Consider the following 22,442-nt stretch of genomic DNA (forward strand, 5'->3'; position numbering starts at 1 on the left):
CTCTGCCCATGGCAGTAGAATTAGAACAAGATGATCTTTAAAGTCTCTTCCAACCCAAACCATTCTTTCATTCCATGACTTCAGCAACCAGGGAAAGCCTAACTGCTGCTACCTTCTGAAGAAATAGCTTGCTCTTCCTCCTGGGACCCTGCTGCTCAGGCTGTAGCCAACAAACACCCAGAATGCATGAAACTAGAAGACTATGGCAGCATTTCTCACACACAGCAAAAGTACAATGTTTATGAGAATTGGTATTTTATCAGTATTATCATTAATATTTTAACTTCAGGCTTAAAATGAGACAGGAAACAACAGACTGATCAGTAGGAGTCACTGTACCAGATTAGAGAAGGAACTAAAACTCACTATACAACAACTCAAGCTGGCTAGAAAGCTTACTCTGTACTTTGCCTTTCTCTGGAAGTTACTAAAAGAGAACATCAACAAGGATTAAGTGAATCACTCTCCTAATTCCTACTTGTCAATTAGAAATGCTTCAGCAGATCCATTTAGACCAAAGCTGCTTATCTTCTACCCCAGCCAGGGGCACTCCCTGTGCACCTGTGAAGACACTTTGATCTACCTCATTTCTCCAGAGGGACTCACAGACCTGCTCCAGAACTGGCATAACGTTCACAGTCTGGCAAAGGCCTCACTAGATATTATCCATAAGTGAGCAATGGGTAACTGAGTCAGCCATTTTCTATGTTCTGGCTATCAAGAACCAGAACTCAACAAGATTCTCTGATTCCTCTTGCTAACATAAAAAGCTAAAAATCAGAAGCAGAAAGAGAATCCTTTAACAGAGAAATCCATCCTCATATTCATAGATTTTAAGATGGAAAGCCTCTAGAATAATATAGGTCTCAGATGGCCACAAAAAGATCCTTATATTAAGTCAATACCTGCTTATTGAGACAGATCAGAGCCTTGGATTATACAGTAATTTATCTAGCTAATATTCTTTTTACCATCTTTTAGGCAGTTTTACAAAGGGATATCTTTCCAGAATTCTAGAATATTTTGATGCTACTGTGAATGCTCTTAATGACAGAAAAAAATCCCCAAGCACTTCCATATATGCAGGCTGCATTAATCTTTTCAATGCTCTTTATGTTCCTACCAAGAAGCCTTCTAGGAGTTTAATTCACTCAGTGTCTGACACTCAAATGCAGTTAGCAATTTGTAAAACTACAAAATCTGTAAAAATCTGAAAACAATTTCTGCTGAAGACTGGGTTTGAAATGCAATGCCTAATGAATTACACAGGGAATTATCTTTCAAATGCCTTTCAGAACAAACAATACAGGATATTTTCTTTAGCACCTGAAAAACTAATCTCATTGATTTGTAGTAATGAATTATGTCAACTCATTTTAAGCAGAGCAAATTAAAAGAATTCGTATTTCAGTTGGTGAATCAGATATCTGCACTAATCTCTTGCTCTCTGTCTACATTTAAGTGTTTTCTAAATTTTTTCAGTATCATTAGCATTATTGAGAACAGAGACATTGAAAAACAGTTCAAGATGAACTGCAGCAGGAATTCACAACGATCCCTCACTGACTACCCAAAAAGTGCTTTCAACCCCTGGCAGTCAGAGCAGCCCAATCTCAGAAGAGCAATGACTGTCTAATAAACACGCATACAGTGAAACCAGCATCCTGCAAAGTATGGGCCCAAGCTTTCTCCTCAGCTGTGTCCACATGGCACCTCTGAAAAAGGGAGAACAAATACATGACCTGTCTTTCTGCCATGGTACTACAAACTCTGCATTCACTGGCAACAGAGGGAACTGGATGAAATTCCCTCACAAATACGCTCATAAGAAAATTCCTTTTTGTGATGCAATACTATGACATCAAAAGTCCTTTCACCAACTGCATCATACAGTTGAATACTTCTGACAAGCTTCTAAGAAAACTACCTTCAAAGTAAATAAATAATTTGTCTTCTTGCCTTGAGGCTGAAACAGTGATCTGGTCCTTCTGTCACGGGATAAATCCGAACAGTCTGGCCATATGAACCCATTTTAAAGATTTGTTAATTTTTTACAGACTTCAAAACAAATTTTAAATTAATGTTTTTCAGCATGACACCTTTTGCTTTTCTGTGAACTTTGTCTGAGCCACAGTCTGACCTAACAAATACAGCAAACCTAACTGACAGAATTAAGCATAAATGTGTTGCTTGTAAGACCAATCAGACTAGCTTCCCATCCTCTATTTTTACCTCTTCTAATTTTAGCTCTCTTTGCTTTACACTTGTCAGCTGGGTCCCTGTCTTGGGTTTGCATGACAAGGTTTTGGTAGCAGGGGGGAGCTACAGTGGTGGCTTCTGAGAGAAGCCAGCAGAAGTTCCCCTCCCCATCTGACAGAGCCAATGCCAGCCAGCTCCAAGAAAGATCCACCACTGGACAAAATCAAGCCCATCAGCAATGGTGGCAGTGCCTCTGGGATAACATAGTTAAAGGAATGAAGAAAAACTGCACAGCTGCAGCTGAAGAGGAGTGAGAAAATGTGAGAAAAAAAGCCCTGCAGACAATGATCACCGAAGCATGGGAAGGAAATGCCCTGACACCGAAGCAGAGATGTTCCTCCATTCCATGATGCCAACCACGGTGAGTCCACCTGCAGCTCATGGAGCTCCATGGGGGAGCAGAGACCCACCTGTAGCCTGTGAAGAACACCAGGTCACAGCAGATAGATGCCTGAAAGAGGCTGTAAACCCTGTAGGAAGCCCACACTCCAGAGGCTCCTGGCAGATGTAGCAGGGCTCTTGGTATGTGGCCAAAGAACTCAAACAATGTCCTGTTTTGCAAGCTGTCACTGGTAGGCTGAGAGGAGATATCATGTGCTGGGTTAGGTATTGAATTATGGTAAAACCAGTCTGTCTCATCAACCCCAAACTCAAACCCTGATGACAAGCCAAAGACTTGGCAGGTAAGTCCCTAAGATGACCTGAAGACATATGACTGGCACTCAATCACTTTACACAGTACCAGTCCAGTCCACTTCCATAAGTTGGGTTCTTTTAACATAATCCTTCTTGGAGTGTGTATGAAGCTCCCTTTGAAGTGGGAATGTCCCTTCACAGATACTCCTTCTGGCTGAGTGAAGGAGATCTGCCCACAACTGTTGGTATGGCAAGTTACATCAATCTCTATTTAATGACTGCTTCTTTTTGCTAGCTTTAATATAATTGCTCTGACACAGAGCACTATACTATACTAAATGGTATTTTAGTATTTTCAGTATTTTCAGCTTTTAAACTGTGTAGTAAATAAATCTGATGAAAATATTTTATCTAATAATTTGTCATAATAAATAATTCGTTTGACATAAATGTATCTGATTTGCCATCTTTAATCCTGTAGCACAGAGTAACTTAAAGCACTGACAGTCTGGGGCTAAGATCAGATCCAGCCTCATCGAGGCTTCTCTCTGCAAAGGAGTTCAGAAAGAAAAGGGGTCCTCTCTGCACCTTGTGACTCTAATAAACTTTGTCTGAAGGTCCCCCTCTCACCCACAACAACAGGACCTGTGGCCCCATGGAGAGAGGAGCCCACACTGGAGCAGGTTTGCTGGCAGGACTTGTGGCTCCATGGGGGATCCACACTGCAACATCCTGTTCCTGAAGGACTACACCCCATGGAGGGCACTCATTGGAGCACTTTGTGAGGAACTGCAGCCTGGGGAAGGACTCATGCTGGAGAAGTCCATGGAGAACTTTCTCCCCTGGGAGGAAACCCATGCTGGAGCAGGGGAAAGAGGGTGAGGAGTCCTTCTGCTAAGGAGGAAGGAGCAGCAGAGTCAATGTGTGATGAACAGACCACAGCCACATTAACAGCCCACTCATCCTGCTTGGGGTACAGAACTCAGGAGTGAAGTTAAGCCCAGGAAGTTGGGAGAGGTAGGAAAAAGGTGTTTAAAGATGTTTTAATTTTCTCATTATCCTACTCTGATTTGGTTGGCTATGACTTAAATTAATAAACAGAAAGCTTTGGTTTTATTCATAGAGTTATGCTGTGCAGATACCTAGGAAGGATGAATTTTGTAAATTCTATGCATTTCTTAAGTTAGTAAATACCTTGAATAGTTATAATGACCCTTAGCTAATGACTACTTTTTTAGATACGTAGTCTGCTAGAATATTAGGCGATGGGAAATTAAAAATGCTAATAACTTTTGGCATTTTTAACAGCATATGAATTAGCAAAGAAAATTGACTGAGATTGCCATTTATTATGAAACTTACTGATCTTTATGAGCTTTCACCTTAAATAGCCACTCATGTACATCATGTAAATGTATGCTTACTGTGACTGTAATTAATCAATCACCTTTCCTTGTCCACCCAGAATTTTTCTTGCTAAAAATTTCAAAGCCTTGGCAGAGTGTCCAAAAAGAATGAAGAGATGAGAGTAATATACTTCTATAAACCAGGTCTAATCCTATTACATGCTGCTGACTGCCTTACTGACATACGCTCAACTTACCTTATTATCAGTCGTAACAGTTTGCTTTGCAAAGCTGCTTTTAAGAAAATTCTACTTATTTGCAAGTATTTTCCTTAAAGTATGAGGAAGGATCAGTTGTCAATCTACCAAAATTCCCACCATGGCAAACTGTGAGAAAGGAAGCAATTCCTTATACACATGCAGCTCCAGCTGTAGGAACACATATACACTCTGTGCAAACCTGTAAAAGTGGTGTCTCCACAAGAACACTCCAGGACCCCCACCACAGAGAAGACCAGAAGAAAAAGGGCCAGGACCCATATGGTGGTGACTTTATTTCTACTTACCTCTCTCTCTCTTCATCCCCCACCCCTCCCTGTACCTCACACTTACTGTTAAATAAAATCTGTACTCTTGACTTTGGCATATGGTCTCATTTGCACCTTCATTTGGACAAGGCATCTTTTAAAACTTGAATCCTAGCAACAGCCCAGCAAAATATTACTATATATTCATTTGAAGGAACATCAGAAAAATATTAAACCTTACAGTATGAAGAAAACAAAGCTAACAAAAAAGCCCCTCAGAACTTTTCTCCAAAAATATTGAGCACATTTCCTAAGGCTTTGCTACTAGATGATGCTATTATCTTTCTTCCTGTTATTCCCCTTTGCTTCTGCTCTTGGTTTCCCCATAGCAGAAAGTAACCAAATAGAAGCAATAGCAGCTTGAAGTTAGCTCCTTCAAAAGAAACAGAAAATGGGATAAGGAAACAGCAAGAGATAAGAAACCTGTAAGTCCACAAAAAAATTCATGAAAGACCAGAGGGAAAAACAAAACAATACAAAAAAGAGTGCATGGAAACATTAGGCCTTAAAGAAAATGAACACTGAGGGAACCAACATGGAAAGACCCAGGTCCTAATGGACTCCACAGAAGATAAGTTCCATTTGGGGAAGTATGGGCTTACCAGATTTCCCATGAGGTATTAAATAACCACAAGTTAGTTACTAGCTTGGCATTTCTTATTAACAAACTGCTTGGTTTATCAATGCAGTTGATAGTACAAAAGAATAGAAGACTTATTAAAATCTCTGCAGACTGTGGTAAAACAAGGGATATTGCACTACTCCTGATCTAATATATTTGGCACAGGAGAACTGACAAAACACTAAATCTTTAAAAACTTCAGAAAAAAAAATACATTTGAGAGAACAACCAGAAACAACTTCTCTCTCTTTTAATGCTCGCTTAAGATTCAGCATAAAGCAACTGGAATCCTAGTGACTTCATGACCCCAGAGCATTCTGAAAAAACAACCATCAGAAGAATTTTAAGATGTTGGTAACTGCAGCATTATCAGTCAGAATGCAGATAATGGTTTTCTGATTGCCCAAATCAATTTTCATCACTAGCAGCAATTACAACTGCTATAGCAGACTATGTACAATACTGCAAGTAATACATTCCAAGAATATAAACAGGGGGGAATGCTAAGAAAACAGAACTGCTAATTTAAAACTAAATACCACTGCGTGCTGCATGGAGATGTCATCAAAACACATCTGAAAAATTACCCTTGCTCATCAGCCAATTAACTCATTTTGAAGTTCACATTTGAGATATGGTGCAAAGTAGAACTCCTGCATCTGAAGTCTATACTCTAAGAAAGTTTCAAACACATAGGAAAAGCTGCAAAGCAGCTCAGAGTACTACCAGAACAAACCAAGGTAAAAAATAAACAAGTCTGAACTAACTGATACAGCTTACTTGTGAAATGGAATCACTTGCACAGTATTTATACAGATAGAATTGAGGAATGTGAATACACCTGGCTTTTCACAACGGAAAAGACCTCTCAATCCAGAGAAAATACCCACTTCCCAAATAAAAGCTTTGTGTAAGCCTAAGTTCATTATGTCTGCCTTGGCTGGAGTTTCCCACTTCTTCAGGATTATGAGCAGAGGTGGAAAAGAGGATGAAGATCTCCAGAAGTTCAGTTGCAGGCAATTCTTCTGTATTGTGTTGATTATGGCATCAAAGGACTGTGGTGGGGCAAAGGCAAGAAGAACTCCACAGTAATATACAACAATTTGCTGCTCCACTCATGTATGGAACACAGCAAATGAGCTTGGAGTAACAGCTTTAAATTTTGTGCTTTAGAGGGAGAGAAATTTCAAATACTGGTCACTAAACACTATTAAGGAGTAACATAGAGCAGATAAATTAAGTATCATTACAATTAATTTCATATAGTGGTCTATTTACTAAGAAGAAAATGCTCAAAGAAAGGTTTATAACATTTTAGAACTTTTTTTTGTTTTGTTTTGTTTTTTTTTCATACTGGTGGGTCTGCTGCTCCAGCACTGTCCATTGCCTCTTATTCCATGGCCAGAGTCAGGGAGGGCCAAAACAATCTTCCATGTGCTGCTCAGACAGAGACTATTGAAGAGGATGTTAAATCAGTGAAGAAACTGAACAAGAAATTTTGGAAGCTAGGAAGAAATTATGCCACTGTGCAAGGCTTGCAGAGCTCTTGACTTGCTTCCCCTGTGCTCCACCACACTGCCACATGCAGGCAGAAACCTGGTGGTGGAATCCAGCTCCTAATATCCAGAGAGACAGGCCAAGAGTAAAAATGAAGCAGAGTAATGTATACCTCCTTTGCTCTAAAGAGGGATGGATCTGAAGCAGTAACTCAAGTAAATATTCACTTCTTTGCTGAGCCCCATCCAAGAGCTTTTGTGTAATGGTGCCAAAGCATTCCTCAATTCTACAACTACCAAGAGTTATTTGTAACGATATGATATAAATAAATGATTACAAACCCACGTAAGTCATGAGGAAGAGTGAAATGCATACTTAGTCAGTTTGCAATTTTTATAGCCTAAACTTTTAATAAGAAAACCTAATTGTTTTCTTTTCCCCTCAAAATACCAATTTATTGTTGATTGTGAAATAAATAAAATTGTGTAGTCTTTAACACATTGAAAGCTCTGAAGCTCAGCAGTTGTCTCCAAAACCTTTGTTCCAATCAAACGCACACAGACATTCTAAAAACAAAAGGTTTTCCCGAAGAACAACAAATTAAGCAGTGTAATATTCCTGGAGTCTACTGGAGAAATTTCATCAGTAGTGCCCTAGAAATTTTAAACAATCATTTACATTCAAGTAAGACAATAACCTTTGTCCTAACATGCCAGAAATTCTGTTACTCTTCTCTTAAAAATCCATATTTCATCAAAAGCTCCCCTAGAACTGTAAGCCACCAATATTAGAAAAAAAACCCCGTAAGTCTGAAGAAAAAAGAAGCTTCCTCTCTTCACCATGAATGTGCAAGTGAACACAACAAGAAATAAGGTATAGGTATATTAGACATGGTAATGAAGATGCATTTGTGTTGATCCACTGTGCATTAACCTCACCCCAGTAGACCTCCAGGGAATAAGAGAGTATTTGCAAGGTCCACAGTCCCACTACTATGCTTCTGTCTATGAAAAAATCACCTCAGTAACTGGTAAAACATCAGCTATTGGCATGTAGAGCAGCAGACTCTCATCATATACCACATATGATTAAAAATAACAGTTGTGAACATTATACTCACAAAATTCAACTGCTATAGCCATGGTCAATCAGTTTAAATGGTCAATCTGGTAAATATGTTTGAAATCCTCAGTGTGCTGTTGGGTGCAATGAAAAGGTTTACAGAAGCATGGGAAATTGGCAAATCAGTCCATCAGAATCCTTACTTGTAACTTGTTCAGGGTCACAACACAGAAATATTGGTTTAATCATATAAATTCTTAATTGCAGAGAAGACAGGACTTATTACAGCTTTACTTAAAGCAATTCAATTGTTATATTAACTGGAATCAATGTTGTTTTCAAAAAGCAAAATACAGGTAACATTTCCATAAAGACACATAATACCCATTTTCAAATATTAACTTTAAATATTGTAGAATACCTTGATTTTAAAAAATGTTTCAGCATACAAGTAGTTCATAATCAGGAATTCATTTTCCATTTCATGACTTGACTTTGAAATGAAATTCCTAAATTAGTATGTTAAGATGTTGATATCCCAAATTACTCTGTTTATTCACAGAGCTTCTCAAGGAAATTCAAAACATTCACCCCTTGTATTGAATAAATAAAGCTATTTACAGCTTTTGGATGTGCATATAGAAGGCAAGAGTTAACAGACCAGAACTACTTCTAAACTAAGGTTAATGAGATTGTTTAAAGAAAGAAGTTTGACTTATTAAAAAGGATCAAATTGACATGGTAATTTCAATTGTAAGCTCCTCACATTAAACATACTGCAAGTTTTTGTAGATGAACATGACTTCATTTTCTGCTGCTCTTTCTGGTTTTCAGAATCCAAAAAAATTACTGATGAAGAATAAAGTTAAGTCCTTTGCAGTGATTGTCAAACAGCAGTGACAAGGCATAGCCTGTCCTGAGGCTACACCAGCACAACACAACTCTCTCTCCTCCCTAAGAACCACAAATTCCACAATCCCAACATCCTCCAGACCATCAGAATGATCTGGCCCTGAAACCCTGCTCCAGCTCCAGAAATCACAGGGAGCTCAAGCAACACCTCAACGCCATCCATGAGAGGGTCATGAAAAGTGAGCAGAACAATGCATCTTCACCATTAACTACCAGTTATCCCATGAGACTTTCACAAGAAAACTCAGCGGCCCCAGTGATCAAGGGGATTTGGGAACCTGGATCCACAGGAGACAAAGACCAAATTCTTCCTTTACTCCTGTAAACCTCTTTTGCACACTGAAATTACAGTTCACATTCACACTGAACTCAAGTGTCTCCAGCCCAAGCACAAGCTGTGGGCTAGATCTCAAGAAAAGGGAAATTCAAGGCAGAAGCAGAGGTCATGTAAATCCAGTAACTACAGGAATTATCCACAATGGATGAAGAATTTTCACAATATTCTGAAGTCTATATTTCTATGAGTGGATTATCAGCCACACCTACTCAAGGGATTTGACTTCCCCCTTCCTGTTTAAATTTTCCCACATGGTGCAAAGATTTCTTTGAGCTACATTTGGCAAGTGTATCTCAAATTCCATGGGGGATGCTGGAGATTAAAACAATGGTGGGTTTAAGCAGTTTTCTGGTTAAAATCTCAACAGAGGCACAAAGCACAGAAAAGTGAATGCTATATTGAGCATTATAGCTTGCAGTGATGTGATATAGGCATGAATCTGCCATATCTTTGAGTATACGTCCCTTGCTCATTCACATGTATTTTGAAGACGTGCTCACAGCAGAAAGATTGTGACTCTGAAAGATCTTAAATTATATATATAGTATATATTTTGTAAAATCTCATATGCAAGTACTAATTCCTGTGGGAACAGCAAAATATATTAGGGAGAGAACGGGAGAGAAAGGGAGGAGAGAAGTTAAAGCATATTTATTATCCTGCTGTTGCTGTTGATCTTTTAATGTTCTATAATTATTCAGCAACCATTCATTCCCGAGAAAAAGCACTCCTGACAACCGAGCTCTTGGATTTCTTCCACAAGTCAGTTTTCCAGCTGGGTAAGAATCCCCATCCTCAATTTTGTCCAGTGAAAATAGGAGAAAACATCTCAGTAAGGAAAATGTGTTCAAGCTGGATTTTTCTAAGTTTTCAGCAGGCTACATTTTTCTTGTGGACCTTGGATAAACAGCTTTTGCTCTGCTAGTCAGAGCTTTTTCAGGTTTTTGTTTTGCTTTGGACACCAGCATGGTGTAACTGCTACAGGACTGCCAAAACCTGAATCAATGCACCGAACTGTCATGACTGAGCAAGTTTTACGTCCTGACACTGCTTACAGATGACATCCAAATTATTTCTAGCAGACAGCAATCAATGCCTTCTTTTAGGGGCCAGGTGTCACTTCCTGCATGACACTGGGAGCTGATATTTGAGGATCACCTAGCACATCAGTGCTGGGCAGGGAACAGCGTCTCCTGACTCCTGCTCTGCTCTCCACCCCTGAAGTACAGACCTGTTTAGATGCTCCCAGAAAATTCCTTTCTCATGAAAACAATTTTTTCTAAAGAAATCAAAATCTTCCTCATTTCATAATTCTCAACATATCAGTAGTGCTCTAAGGCATCAGGGTAGCAAAAGACTAAAATCACTAAAGGAGAAATACAGTCCTGTTAAGCTTCATTGCAGCTAACAGTTGCTAGCACAGCAAGGACCTTTAAATACTGATTGAAACCTGAAAGTACTTTAAACAGATTAAGAAATCAGTATGTGCAGATTCTAGAAGAAAAAGTGAAAAGCCATGAGCACAGGAATGTCCTGCTTGGGGCCAGGGGCTGGCTTCACCAAGTAACACCCAGCTCCTGTCCCGGGGCAGCTGTCGCTTCCTGCTGCTGCTACTCAGTGCTTTACTTCTTGCTCAAAAGACTACTTGCCTAATTTTCTCCAGACGCTCTTTAAGTAAACAGTATTGAAATCTGTTGGAGGGTTTGAGGACTATAATTTAATCAGTACTGAGTGAGGACAAAGCATGTGCTTCTTTTCATCTTAAAACACTTCATTTGTACATATCACATCAAAATCTCATAAAATGGGAGACAATTAAACATCTTAAGATTAAAAAAAAACCCTGAAACACTAAATTTCCAGTTTTTCTTCAGTAAGAATATATGAGAAGACTTCTTTTATCTGTTTTCACAGCCTTTTGCATGAAAAATTAATTAATGGCCATAAATACCTAGAAATACTTTCTCCAAAGCATCCTTTAAGAGTCTTCATTTCTTACTTAGTTTATTTATTGCATTCAGATTTATCCAAGGTGGAGTCAATAACACTGCAGCTACCTACTCATCTAATCTCCTGCTCAGGCACACTCAGCAGAGCGTGCCAAAATCTGGTTAGTCAATTCCAGTTGCAGCAAGCCTGGCCTGCCCCAGCACGACAAAGGCTGAGCAAAATCTTCCCTGCAATTGCTCCTGCAGTACCAGAGGGAAAAAGAGGACATCCTTCTCTCCTGTAATTTTTCTTCTATTTTTTTTTCCCTAAATTGACAAAGAATTATTATTTAATACTAAGAATGGTAAAGTAAATTTCTGGTTTGGTCATGTCAGAACTGGTGGGCTGTGTACTAGCGAAAGACAGCAAAATAATACTTTGTAACCCAAGGAGTTTGTAACTTGAGGGAGACAGTTAATAAAACAAACAAGAGGATAAAGCAGATAGATGTGGAAAACAAATTATGACCACAACTGCTCTGAAGTGACTGGCTACTCATAATTGTTGATCTAGTCCTTTTTTTCCAGCTGCTAAACTGCATTAACATGGCTAAAAATACCTTTTCTACTTTTTTTGGCTCTCCTTATTGCTCTCCCTTTCAAGAAAACATTACTAATTACCAAAGGAGTAGTGCATAGCAGAGTAAGTGGGTCACAAGCCACATTATGAAAGCGCTAGCGAAAATGCTAACATTTTCTGAACTCCTGATTTAGGCAGCATATATTTTCTAAACTGGTTTACGTTCCAACAGTTTCTGTGTTTTACCATTTTCTCCTTTTTTATTCCCCTGGGTATCTTGTACAAGCTGCTTGAGTCATACCCGACACAGACTATGTAGAACTTTAGCTACTATGGCCTCATGTCTAAGATCCTGAGAAGCAGGCAGTGTTCTTAATTAATTCCTCAGACACCCAGCAGACAGAAACTGGCACCTTTATCTACTGTCTACTGCTCCCTTCCACTTCCAGGCGTGAACAGCCCAGGTCCAAGCTGGCAGCCTTTCCCAGTGGAAGCATTTTCCCTGAAATGAGCCACACTGAAAATGACAGGACTTGGCTGCACAGAGTTCTGGCAAGAATAGCCTCTAAACAACAGAAAAAGCCCAGCACTTTTCATCAAGGAGACATGTCAGCTCCTGAGGCTTGCACCTTATTGCAGAGAGTGAGACAAGTGCTTCCGGAATGAAATGAAGTCAAAGCAATAGCAGCTCTGCACAGCTGGTACCCTCCAGGAGAGCATGTGCCAATCTCACACCAGACCAGCACTACGAAATCAGCTTCCCAAATGCAAGTGCTGCACAGAACAGAGGCAAGAGTGTACAAAACTGTGGGCCTGGGGCTAAGGCACCACATTTAACCCATACCATGCCAATGGACACACAACCCCCCCCTGCAAAATCATTCCTCAACAGGGATCAACTTCATTCACTTTCCAATAGCACTGACAGATTCATTCGCTTGGCCAAGAACAGGATAGGAGATGTACATCAGCAAGCAGATAATTTTGAAAGAAATGGATTTCTTTCCACAGCTGCCGAATAACGTTTTATTTCCCTAAAAAGAGGCAAAATTAACAAGCAGTATTCATGAATGTGATACAGCCTGATTTGATCAATGTTTTCTCCTTTTATTAAGATGTTTGTTAATTATTCATTCCATAATTTTCCTAAAATGCTTGCTAAATGTATTAAAAAGTATGCATCTTTATACATTCAATTACAGGCAGAAAATTTCTATTGCTTGATTGGGGAGTCATGATGCCAACAGCTCTCATAGCTTGCCATCTTTGAAGGCAGAATCATACTTAAAACGGAGCATAACTAGGCTTTTCATCTGAAACTGTAATTACTTTCCACTTCAGAGTTACACAATGCAGCATCTTCCTATACTTAAGCCTCCCAGAGCACAGCCAGCTTGCAAAAATCAGACAAAGAACATTATCGATTTTCTCAAGGGAGTAAGATATTTGCTGACTGTCAAGAAGAAACCGCAACTATTCAAGTGTAGCAAAAGTAGATGCAGTGTCACACATCACCATGTCCATATTCCAGAAATCACTGCAGCTGAATGAAACCTCAGTTTATTGCATACCAAGCAACATGAAAAACTAGAACAGCCTCTAGGAAATTAGCAACGTACACATGAAGAAAAGGATAACAAAGGTTTTGTTTGGGGTAATGAGGGAAAGGAATGAACTTCAATGTAAGTAGTTGCTGTTTAAAAAACAGTTTGTCAGAAAAAGGTCGGTGTGACATTTGGGACACAAAAAAAATTAACTCACTGCCTACAAATTATAAACATGACCCAAGTCAGAGAAAAAAATGGCATCAGTACTTCAGCTGAAATTGCAACTCACCTGATATACATAATGAAGAGGATGAAATTCCAAAGGGCTTCCACACATTTTATGTATTTATACACACAAAAACATATATATTCATGCTTTATCAGAATCCTTCTATAACAAGTTATTACAACCACATCAGTGCAAGGGAATAAGAAAAGACAAGCAAACAGAAAATGCCTTTAAAAAGCAGTTAATCACAACAATGCTTATTAAAGGAAGGAATGAAACAACTTAAAAACTGTAAACAGTTTCAAACCTCAACCAGTAGCTTGATCAAAACAACAAAACCCCTTACCTGGGCATTCTTATTTCTGGCTTCTCTCCTTGCTGCTTTTTCTTTTAGCCTCTTCTCCTGAAACAAACAAGATGTACAGTTTTAAAGAAAACTCCTTTACTGTTTTTATTTTTTTAATATTTTAAGATTAATGTTGAGCCATCTAGGTATTTTTAATGTACACATGTTAGACTGGTGGTATTCACCCTACATGTTATTGAAAACAATAAAGGAAAGATCTGAATGAAATACTATTAATTCTTCTTGCTCCTAAAGGAAATCATAAAACTACAAGAATGACTGAAGCTTGTATTTTATCAAGACTTATTACTCTTAAAGGAATAATGCAGCTGAGTAATTTAACAGAGTTAGCATTCATCTCTAAAATAAGGTAGTTGAAATGATACGAAGAGATCCAATTCTTCTTATTTCTCAGTGACTTAAAATGAAATCAAATCCACTTAACAAACTAAAATCAAAATTTTCCTAACTTCAGAATTGCTAAAGTAGCTGGGGAGTGAAAGCTAAAACATCTTCTCCCTTTCATATTCCATTACCAACAAACACTTTACAAAAGCATTTGCTTTGTAACTGCATTGATTCAGAAACCATAACAAAGTTCTTTTAACCAAGAAGATTCTGCTACAGGAAAATTACCTAAATGCAGTGACAAAACCATCCAAAGCTGCCTGCTAGATCTGTCAGCATACAGAAGTGCCCAAGATATTTAAATCAAATGACATTTATTGCTGCTTGTTTGGTTAATTCTTATACCAAGTGAAGTGTTAGCTCTAATTTATACAGTCAGGTTCTTGTAATTGAACATCCCTTATATTCTGTATTTCGTGAGCAAAAGACAAATTCAAGTGAGAGCACATCCTCTAGAAAAGCACATAGCTCCCTTATCTTAGTGATCCTGATGACATTGCTACTGAAACTCTTTTATGCTATCATAAAAATATTTCTGAAATACAATTCAGTTTCTCTGAGCAATATAGGCCACCCTGGCATCAGCACATTTAGACTCATGTCCACATAAAAGGAGACATTAACCAGTCCAGGGTCAGCGCCTCAGCACAGAGAAGTCTGAACTGCAGTTACCTATCAGCTCACTCATGGCAGTAATGAGAAAGCTACAGCTTCAGCAGTCCTGGTACCATTTCACCACAATGATGCTGCCAAAACATATTGGTAGATATCACACAAAGTTTTCAGAAAAGCAGCATTTGACTGCAGACATGGGAAAAGGAGAATACAGCCGCCAAGATTCTCAAAGTTGGTGTCTAAATTCGGGGCCTTTTGAGACATTTGCCAGGTGTGTGTCCTTTTCTATTTTCCCAACTGCCCAAACTACAAAAGTCTTAGCTTATTTTCAAAATTCCTTTCTGTGTAAGTCAGCCTCTTCTCTCCAAATCAAAATATGTGCCCTTTTCTATTCTCCCAACTGCCCAAACTACAAAAGTGTTGCTTATTTTCAAAATCCCTTTCTGTGTAAGTCAGCCTCTTCTCTCCAAATCAAAATGAAACAATTCCCCTATGCTTTGTGCAAAGCTGTCTGACTGAAACAACTCAATACACTCACGGTTACATACCAGGGCATTTAATGCATGCTGTGAAACAAAGAAAAAAGAAAGAAAAAAGAAAAAAAAACACCCAAAACCACACCACTGTAGACATATACAACACAGAAGTCTTATTTCAGGTATGTTAAAGTATAAAAAAGAAAAAAAAAGAGAGGAAAAAAAATACATTTAAGGCCACAAGTGCACCATATGGGAGAACAAAAGGCACCAGGGCCAAGTACTGTCAGGTCTATATGCAGTTCCTCCAACAAAGCACACCTATGCATCATGGTCACAACATGATCATCCATGTTACGATTCCTTCTCTCCCAAGTCAAATTTATATAAGCTTCTGACCACTTTTACTTATGCTTTTCTAATTATTTGCTTAAGTTTTCCATGTCCTCCACTCCACATGGTTTAGCTGCACATTCTCCACTCACTGAGGTAACCATTGGGGTTCTCTCATTTTTCTGCTAAAACCATGGTAATATTCAAACTTTACCCCTCAAAAACAGAGAGAACACAGGTAGAAAGTAATACACCATATGTTACAAAGCAGCTTTAGACTTGGACAGTCAGGAAAATTTTGGACAGAAAAATTCTGATAGAAAAATGGTGTATGAAATGTCAGTGTTTTAACTACAGCTACAGGCTTGAGCAAATATAGCAGCAAAGTTCCTGCTCAAGGGATTTATAACAGAGCCCTGAGAAGACAGCTATGAAAGCAGAAGATCGACATAAGGACACAGGAGCATACAGGCAGCATTATAAACTGTAGTCTCTAAAGAACGGTGAAGACACAAAAAGATTCTGAAGTTAATAGGTCCAGAGACTGAAATAAGGAGCACAAGAGAAAAACAAGACAGAGAAGCAATCACCAGGAGATGCTGTCAAGACAAGACCTGCCTTTTTTTTTCCCAAGCAAGGGGGAGAGAGGGTTTGGATACATGTCAATGAAAAACAAAAGCAGATTTGCAGAGGGTGCATGTATGTTGGCACAGAGCTGGAGCTGGGAGTGCATTTCAGAAGCCAATGTCCTAATCAGGCTGCTTTTGCTGCTTGACACTAACACACTCTGAACAGCACTGGGCATTCACTGGGTCACAGGATCATTCCAACTGGAAAGAAGATCAGGAGGTCTCTGGTCCAACCTCCTGCTCACAGAAGAGTCAGCTCTGAGGTGAGGTCATGCTGCACAGGGCTTCATCCAGCCATGCCAAAATCCCAAGGCTGGAGATGGCTCATCATCTCTGCTCAGCCTGTGCCACAGCCTGACTGCTCTCACACAGAAAAATTCCCCATAAATCCATGCTGAATCTCTTGTTTTAACTTATGGCCATTGTCAGAGGTCCATTTAATTTGTGACAGGTTAATTTACTAATCAGAACACTCAAGCAAAAAGCCATGTAGAAATTTTAGTGTATTCCACAGATGTATTTACAACCAGGTTCTGCTCTGACCAAAATATATAAATGTAACTCACTATACATCTAATTTCCACAAACCCACACTGGCTAGTATTATATTCTTCTCGTTTAGTTTTTCATTAATACTATTATGCAGCACAGAGATCTTCTTGATCAGCTTTTAAAATTTTCTGCAAATCATCTTTTTTTCTTCACTGTTACAAAGCTACTTTAAAAGGATGGTTATAATCTCAGTAATCAAAGGGATGAAAAATTTTAGTCACCAACATGTAATATGGCTAAATCACTTGGCTTTGAAGAAGAGCTGCAAACCTTATACCTTTTTTGCACTAGAACTGACAACAGAAACAGCTCTGCCTAAAAGTAGCCCAAACCATGGATAAAGCCATGTCCAATATATGGAAGAAATAGTCACTGTTCTTAACCAGGAAGCTAAGAAGTCTGACACTGGCTTCTTTTCACATTTAATCTCCCCTTCCTTCTACTGTTGGATTTTAAAACAAAACCTCATTTAATTCTTAAAACTCCAACACAATTAAATAAATGTTCTAACACTTACATTCTATCTTCTCAACTCGAGACAAAAAAAATAACGAACAATAGCATGGCAGCTCTCTCTAGATGATGAGGTCAGGAATATGTGAAAGACACATTAATAGAGAGCTTAAACCCCAAGTTTTCAGTTATTAAAAAATTAAGTCCAGCAATTTTGAGAGTTCTTTCCTCCCAAAGGAAATCCCCTCCTCCTTGAACTCTCTCCTTTCTACATTTGAGAGTTTATTTTACATTGTACAGAGGGTTTACTGCAATATAAAAAAATACTGCATTTATTTCTGTTATTTCTATTATGACCAGTTTTGTTTCATACAGTAATTTTTCTTTTAGCTTTTTTTATGTGTAAAAAATTTGTACAATGAAAGTCTCCTTTCTTTCTTTTAAAGAACTTATGCATAGGTCAGATTTACATTCAATAAATTATTTTAGCTGGTGACAAGCTGATGTTTTTCCACCCTAAAAATTCACTGACCTCTTATATTTCCTTACCTGAAGGCAAATAAAAGTTTCACTCAACAAAACTAATGCATATTACAGCATATTTAGCTCTGAGAGCATTAAAAAAGCCTGTGGCAAATCTATTTCCTGGAAAAAATTTCATGCTTATCTGAGTTCTCTGAAGTATTTTTATTTAAATACTCAAGAACTCCCTCAGGTTTTGATCCATCATTTTAACACTAGATTTTTAATAACTGTTCCTTTACGTACTGATGCCATAATTTGGAGCTACCAACCCATTCCATTTAACAGCTGAGGTAATGGTCTACCACACAACAGATTTCACAGGTGACCAAGTTTTGGAACAAATCACTCCATTGCCTGGAAAAATCTGGCTTTCATTTGCAAATACATGTTGGTGAATACTGGAACCTTGTCTCGGTATCCAACTATCTCGTTATTTTAGTGGGACACAGCTAAATTCAGTCAGTTGTGCTGCAGAAAACACAGAGTTGTTCAAAAGTGCAGAGCAGAGCAGCTCTCATACAGTGGCATTGCCATAGTCAAGAGCTGCTTTCCACCAAAATTTTGAAGAACAAATGTGCTCTGAAAACTGACTTAATAAACATGTTTCCCACATTTTTCTTCTCCAAGATTCCACACCAAGCTTGAACTGTTTACATGCTCATGGCTCACTGCTATATTTTGCTATGTATTGCTATGTATTGCTCCTTACAGAGACTAGAAAACCATCTACATGCAAGCACTTCTCCAACTAACATTCCTAACAAACATTCCAAAACAAACTAACATTCCTAACTCAAGCATTAAACTGAATAAACTTATTAGTATTTCTTTGAATTCTATTTTTTTTAAAAATCTGGAAATTAAGTACAATTTTGGTAACTATTAAATAAATCTTAACACCTTCAGGAAAAAAAGCAAAAGCATTTTTATTGTTTTGTGTTTGTTTTGTTGTGAGGTTTTTTGAATCTTGATGTTTGGTTTTAGAAACCTATTAAATAATCTCTTCAAGCAACAAGGTACATAAGCCTCATCTGTAAAGCTGATGTTTATTTAAAGGCAGGGAAACTGAAACACCTACTAATCACCAATTTAGGCAACACAGAGTAGGCATCAAGGGCATGTGAAAAACAGCACAGGGACAATCTTAAACATTAAACAAGCACTGGAAAAAGTCTTAGAGGCAGTGGAAAAAATTCTCACTAAAAAGAAGAAAGGAGAAGCTAGCAGAAACTGACCCTTAAAAGGACATTCTTGGAACAAAACCAACACAAGAAACCAGTGGACAAAGATCAAAACGATGCCTTTCTCACTTAGACCTGTACACGGTGAGTAGGTTTGAAGGATATGAAAAGTTTTTCTAGAGCTTTTAAGTGAGTTGGTTTAAATATGTACATAGATGAGAGGCTGTACACGAGCTGTCAGTGTGCTCTCACAGCCCAGAGAGCCAGACGTGTCCTGGGCTGCATCCAGAGGTGGGCAGCAGGGCCAGGGAGGGGATTCTGCCCCTCTGCTCTGCTCAGAGCCCACCTGCAGGGCTGCTCCAGCTCTGGGGTCCCAGCACAGGGGGGACAGGGACTGCTGGAGTTGGTACAGAGGAGGGCAATGAAGGTGACCCGAGGGCTGGAACACCTCTCATATGAAGACAGGCTGAGAGAGCTCAGAGTGTTCGTCCTGGAGAAGAGAAGGCTCTGGGAAGACTTAATTGTGACCTTCCAGTGAGTCAGCTGGAAAGGAACTTTTTACAATGGCATGTATTGGGCAGGACAAGGGGTAAAGGCTTTAAATTGAAAGAGATTTAGATTAGTTTAGATTGAAGATTACAAAGAAATTCTTTACTGTGAGAGTGGTGGGACTGAACCTACACAAACACATACAGTGCACAATAAAGGCAATACTAATTCAAAATACAGTTTCAACAGAATTATATGATGAATGAAGCTAGTTAACAATGTTTAAAAGTAATGTTTAAAGCTGTGAACTAAAATCTTAACAAGAAGTCATCAGAAGTTACACTGCAAACCATGCTAATGTATTCTAGAGAAAAGTAGCAGAAAATGGGCAATGATGCCCTTCATCTCGTTTTGTGGATACTTTAGCCTTTGAAGGGATGACGCCAGTGGAAAATTCATCATCTATAGAGGTCACAGGCTCCTGAGCAGTAACCCAAAAGGAAACACCTAGCTCAAACACAGGTCTGAGAGAAGGCAGAGAAGACCCCCATGTTTCTGTGCCTGCTCATGCAGGCACCCAGGATCCTCAGCAAGCAAAGGGTGCAGCTCTGCCAGAAGCTGCAAGGGTGCCTCACACAGCCTGACACACAGAGGTCAGCATTTTGGGCAGCTGTTCCAGAACATCCTCCAGCAGGACAAGCAGCCTGGTGTGGAAGCTCCCTTACAGCACCAGGCCTGGTAAAGGCCCACTTTAAGGCCTGAACTACTTCAGCCTCCACACACAGCTGTGTCCTCCTGGCATTCATGTGACTAGTGTGTACACAAACCAGCTGGTTGGAGCCTGGTGCTAGCAACATCAAGGTTGTGGGATCAATTGCTATATGGGCCATTCACTTCAGAGCTGCATTTAATAGTCCTTGTGGGTCCCTTTCAACTCAGAATATTCTGTCACCCGTGATCTCATTTTCTTATTTTTCACATCACTAAGATGAGATCAAGAACTCTGATTTTGCTGCAAAACTCTTAGAAAACACCCAAGGACACTTTAAGCTCTATGTGTAGCCCATTCAGCTGTTGAAGTGAAAGATAAACAAGCAAGCCCTTGCCTCCACTGGCACCACAGGGAGACCAGATGGATGCTGCTGCTCAGGCTGGAACAGGATGCTTGTCAACCCACTTCTCAGTGTCCATCCCCCTCATCTTAATAGCTGTGCATCTGGAGCATAACAGCAGCACTGCCTGCACACAAAAGCTATGGAAGAGCTCAGAAAGGCTTTCCAACAAAGTAATACTCCCTGATTTATTTTACACATCTATCCACCTATACTTTTCTTTGCTGTTCAGCTGAGTGCTCCTCTCAACAATAACCTCCTTCCCTTTATATTTTGCTCCTATGTTGGTATACTCTTTACATGAGAGAATTTTATCATTCTCACCCAGCATCACATTAAACCAACTGTACACATGGTAATCTGACAAATTCCACCTCGAAGTGCAGGACTATTCAGGTGCTTTATTTAATAAAGAGCATAATCCTGCATTGCAATTTTTTATCCCTTCAGATTACTTCCTTGGAAATATGATGCAACCTTCTTTTAGAATTAATCTCATGACTGAATTCAACCTAAAAATACTGTTTTTCATGGGAGCATTTATCTTCAACCATATTGAACAGCTTGTTATATATAACATCTAGTTTATAAAATAAATTTTAAAAGATCCCTGGGGAGTCTTTTCCATTTCTTGAGCATGATATATGGTTTCCAATGATTTACTACAATATGCTACAACTTTTAGAATTATTTTATGAAACTATAAACTCAGTCATCAACAGAAATCACTTGTAAAAGCAGGGAGGTGGAGCCTCAAGTTCCATTTGGAATGGGGCTGCCAAAGGAAGAAGTTCTAGGGATACACTGGTGGTAGGGATAACCTGAATGTAAAAGTGTGGTTTGCAATGATATCCTGTTATGACTGAGACAAAGACAAGAAGGAGAAAAAGTACTAAAATGAATATGAAATACACTAACCCTAATGAGCAGTAAGGCAGACAGTAGCAAAAGATGTGAACTGACAGATGAACACTAAAGGAACCACACAAGCACAACTTTGGGAAGGTTCAGAGAACTTTGTAACTGTTAAGAAAAAGAGAAAACAGGTTATCTATGTTTATCAGCCCCATGGGAAAGAACAAACTGAAAATGGAGTGTTTGAAAGGCACGATGAGACTAAGCAGAAAGACCAGCATATGGAAAAACCCAAGGGCAGTGACTACACAGGAGCCCTATGATGTAGGTATGAAATTAGACATATTTAGGATCCACTCTACTGTTTAATGTATTGGTGAGTGTGCTCATCAACCAAAGGAGTGAGATCTTCTTAGTCCTGCAGGTAAGCATCAGCCCTTAACAGCCAAGAAGAAGAAATAAGCCTGTGCTGCCTGTGCTGTGCATGTCAATGTGCGTGCAGCCTCTCTTGTCTCTGTGGATATCCACAGAGGGTGCCTTGTGCATGAATACACGTGCAATACACGTGCAGGGGCTCACTCTGCAGCCTGGAACAGCAGCAGGCTTCATCAAAAATACCTGCAGATGAAACTGCCTGTGTTCAAACCCAAGGGATTTGGGTCCCTTACCAGTCTGCAATCTCCCATTTTCAAAAATGAATTTTAATCAGAATTTCACTCTTCATGAAAATGAAAGCTGTTTATTTTATGTTAGTCCTTACCTATGTCTGGTATAAAGAATTTTCACTTTTAGCTTTGGAAACAGTTAATAGTAATAAAATTTGGGAGAGCAAACACACAAAGGGTGAACCATTGCAGCATTTCCTCCTCATTAAAATTATTCACTATGCCACTAACAAATGCATTTAGGGCGCAGAAGACAAGCCAA

At 39.1% G+C, this 22,442-nt stretch overlaps 1 protein-coding gene across 1 annotated transcript in view; it reads right to left on the reverse strand.

The window, feature by feature from the left end:
* DDX10 (DEAD-box helicase 10) overlaps window positions 1-22,442 on the reverse strand; it is a 155,718-nt gene that overhangs the window by 26,580 nt on the left and 106,696 nt on the right. The window contains exon 16 of the mRNA XM_039718672.1: window positions 13,888-13,944. Within this exon, the coding sequence (XP_039574606.1) occupies window positions 13,888-13,944 (57 nt within the window). The remainder of the gene's footprint in view (window positions 1-13,887; window positions 13,945-22,442) is intronic.

This window comes from Passer montanus, unplaced genomic scaffold (genome assembly GCF_014805655.1).
Source record: "Passer montanus isolate IOZ18808 unplaced genomic scaffold, ASM1480565v1 scaffold4, whole genome shotgun sequence".
Taxonomy (NCBI): domain Eukaryota; kingdom Metazoa; phylum Chordata; class Aves; order Passeriformes; family Passeridae; genus Passer; species Passer montanus.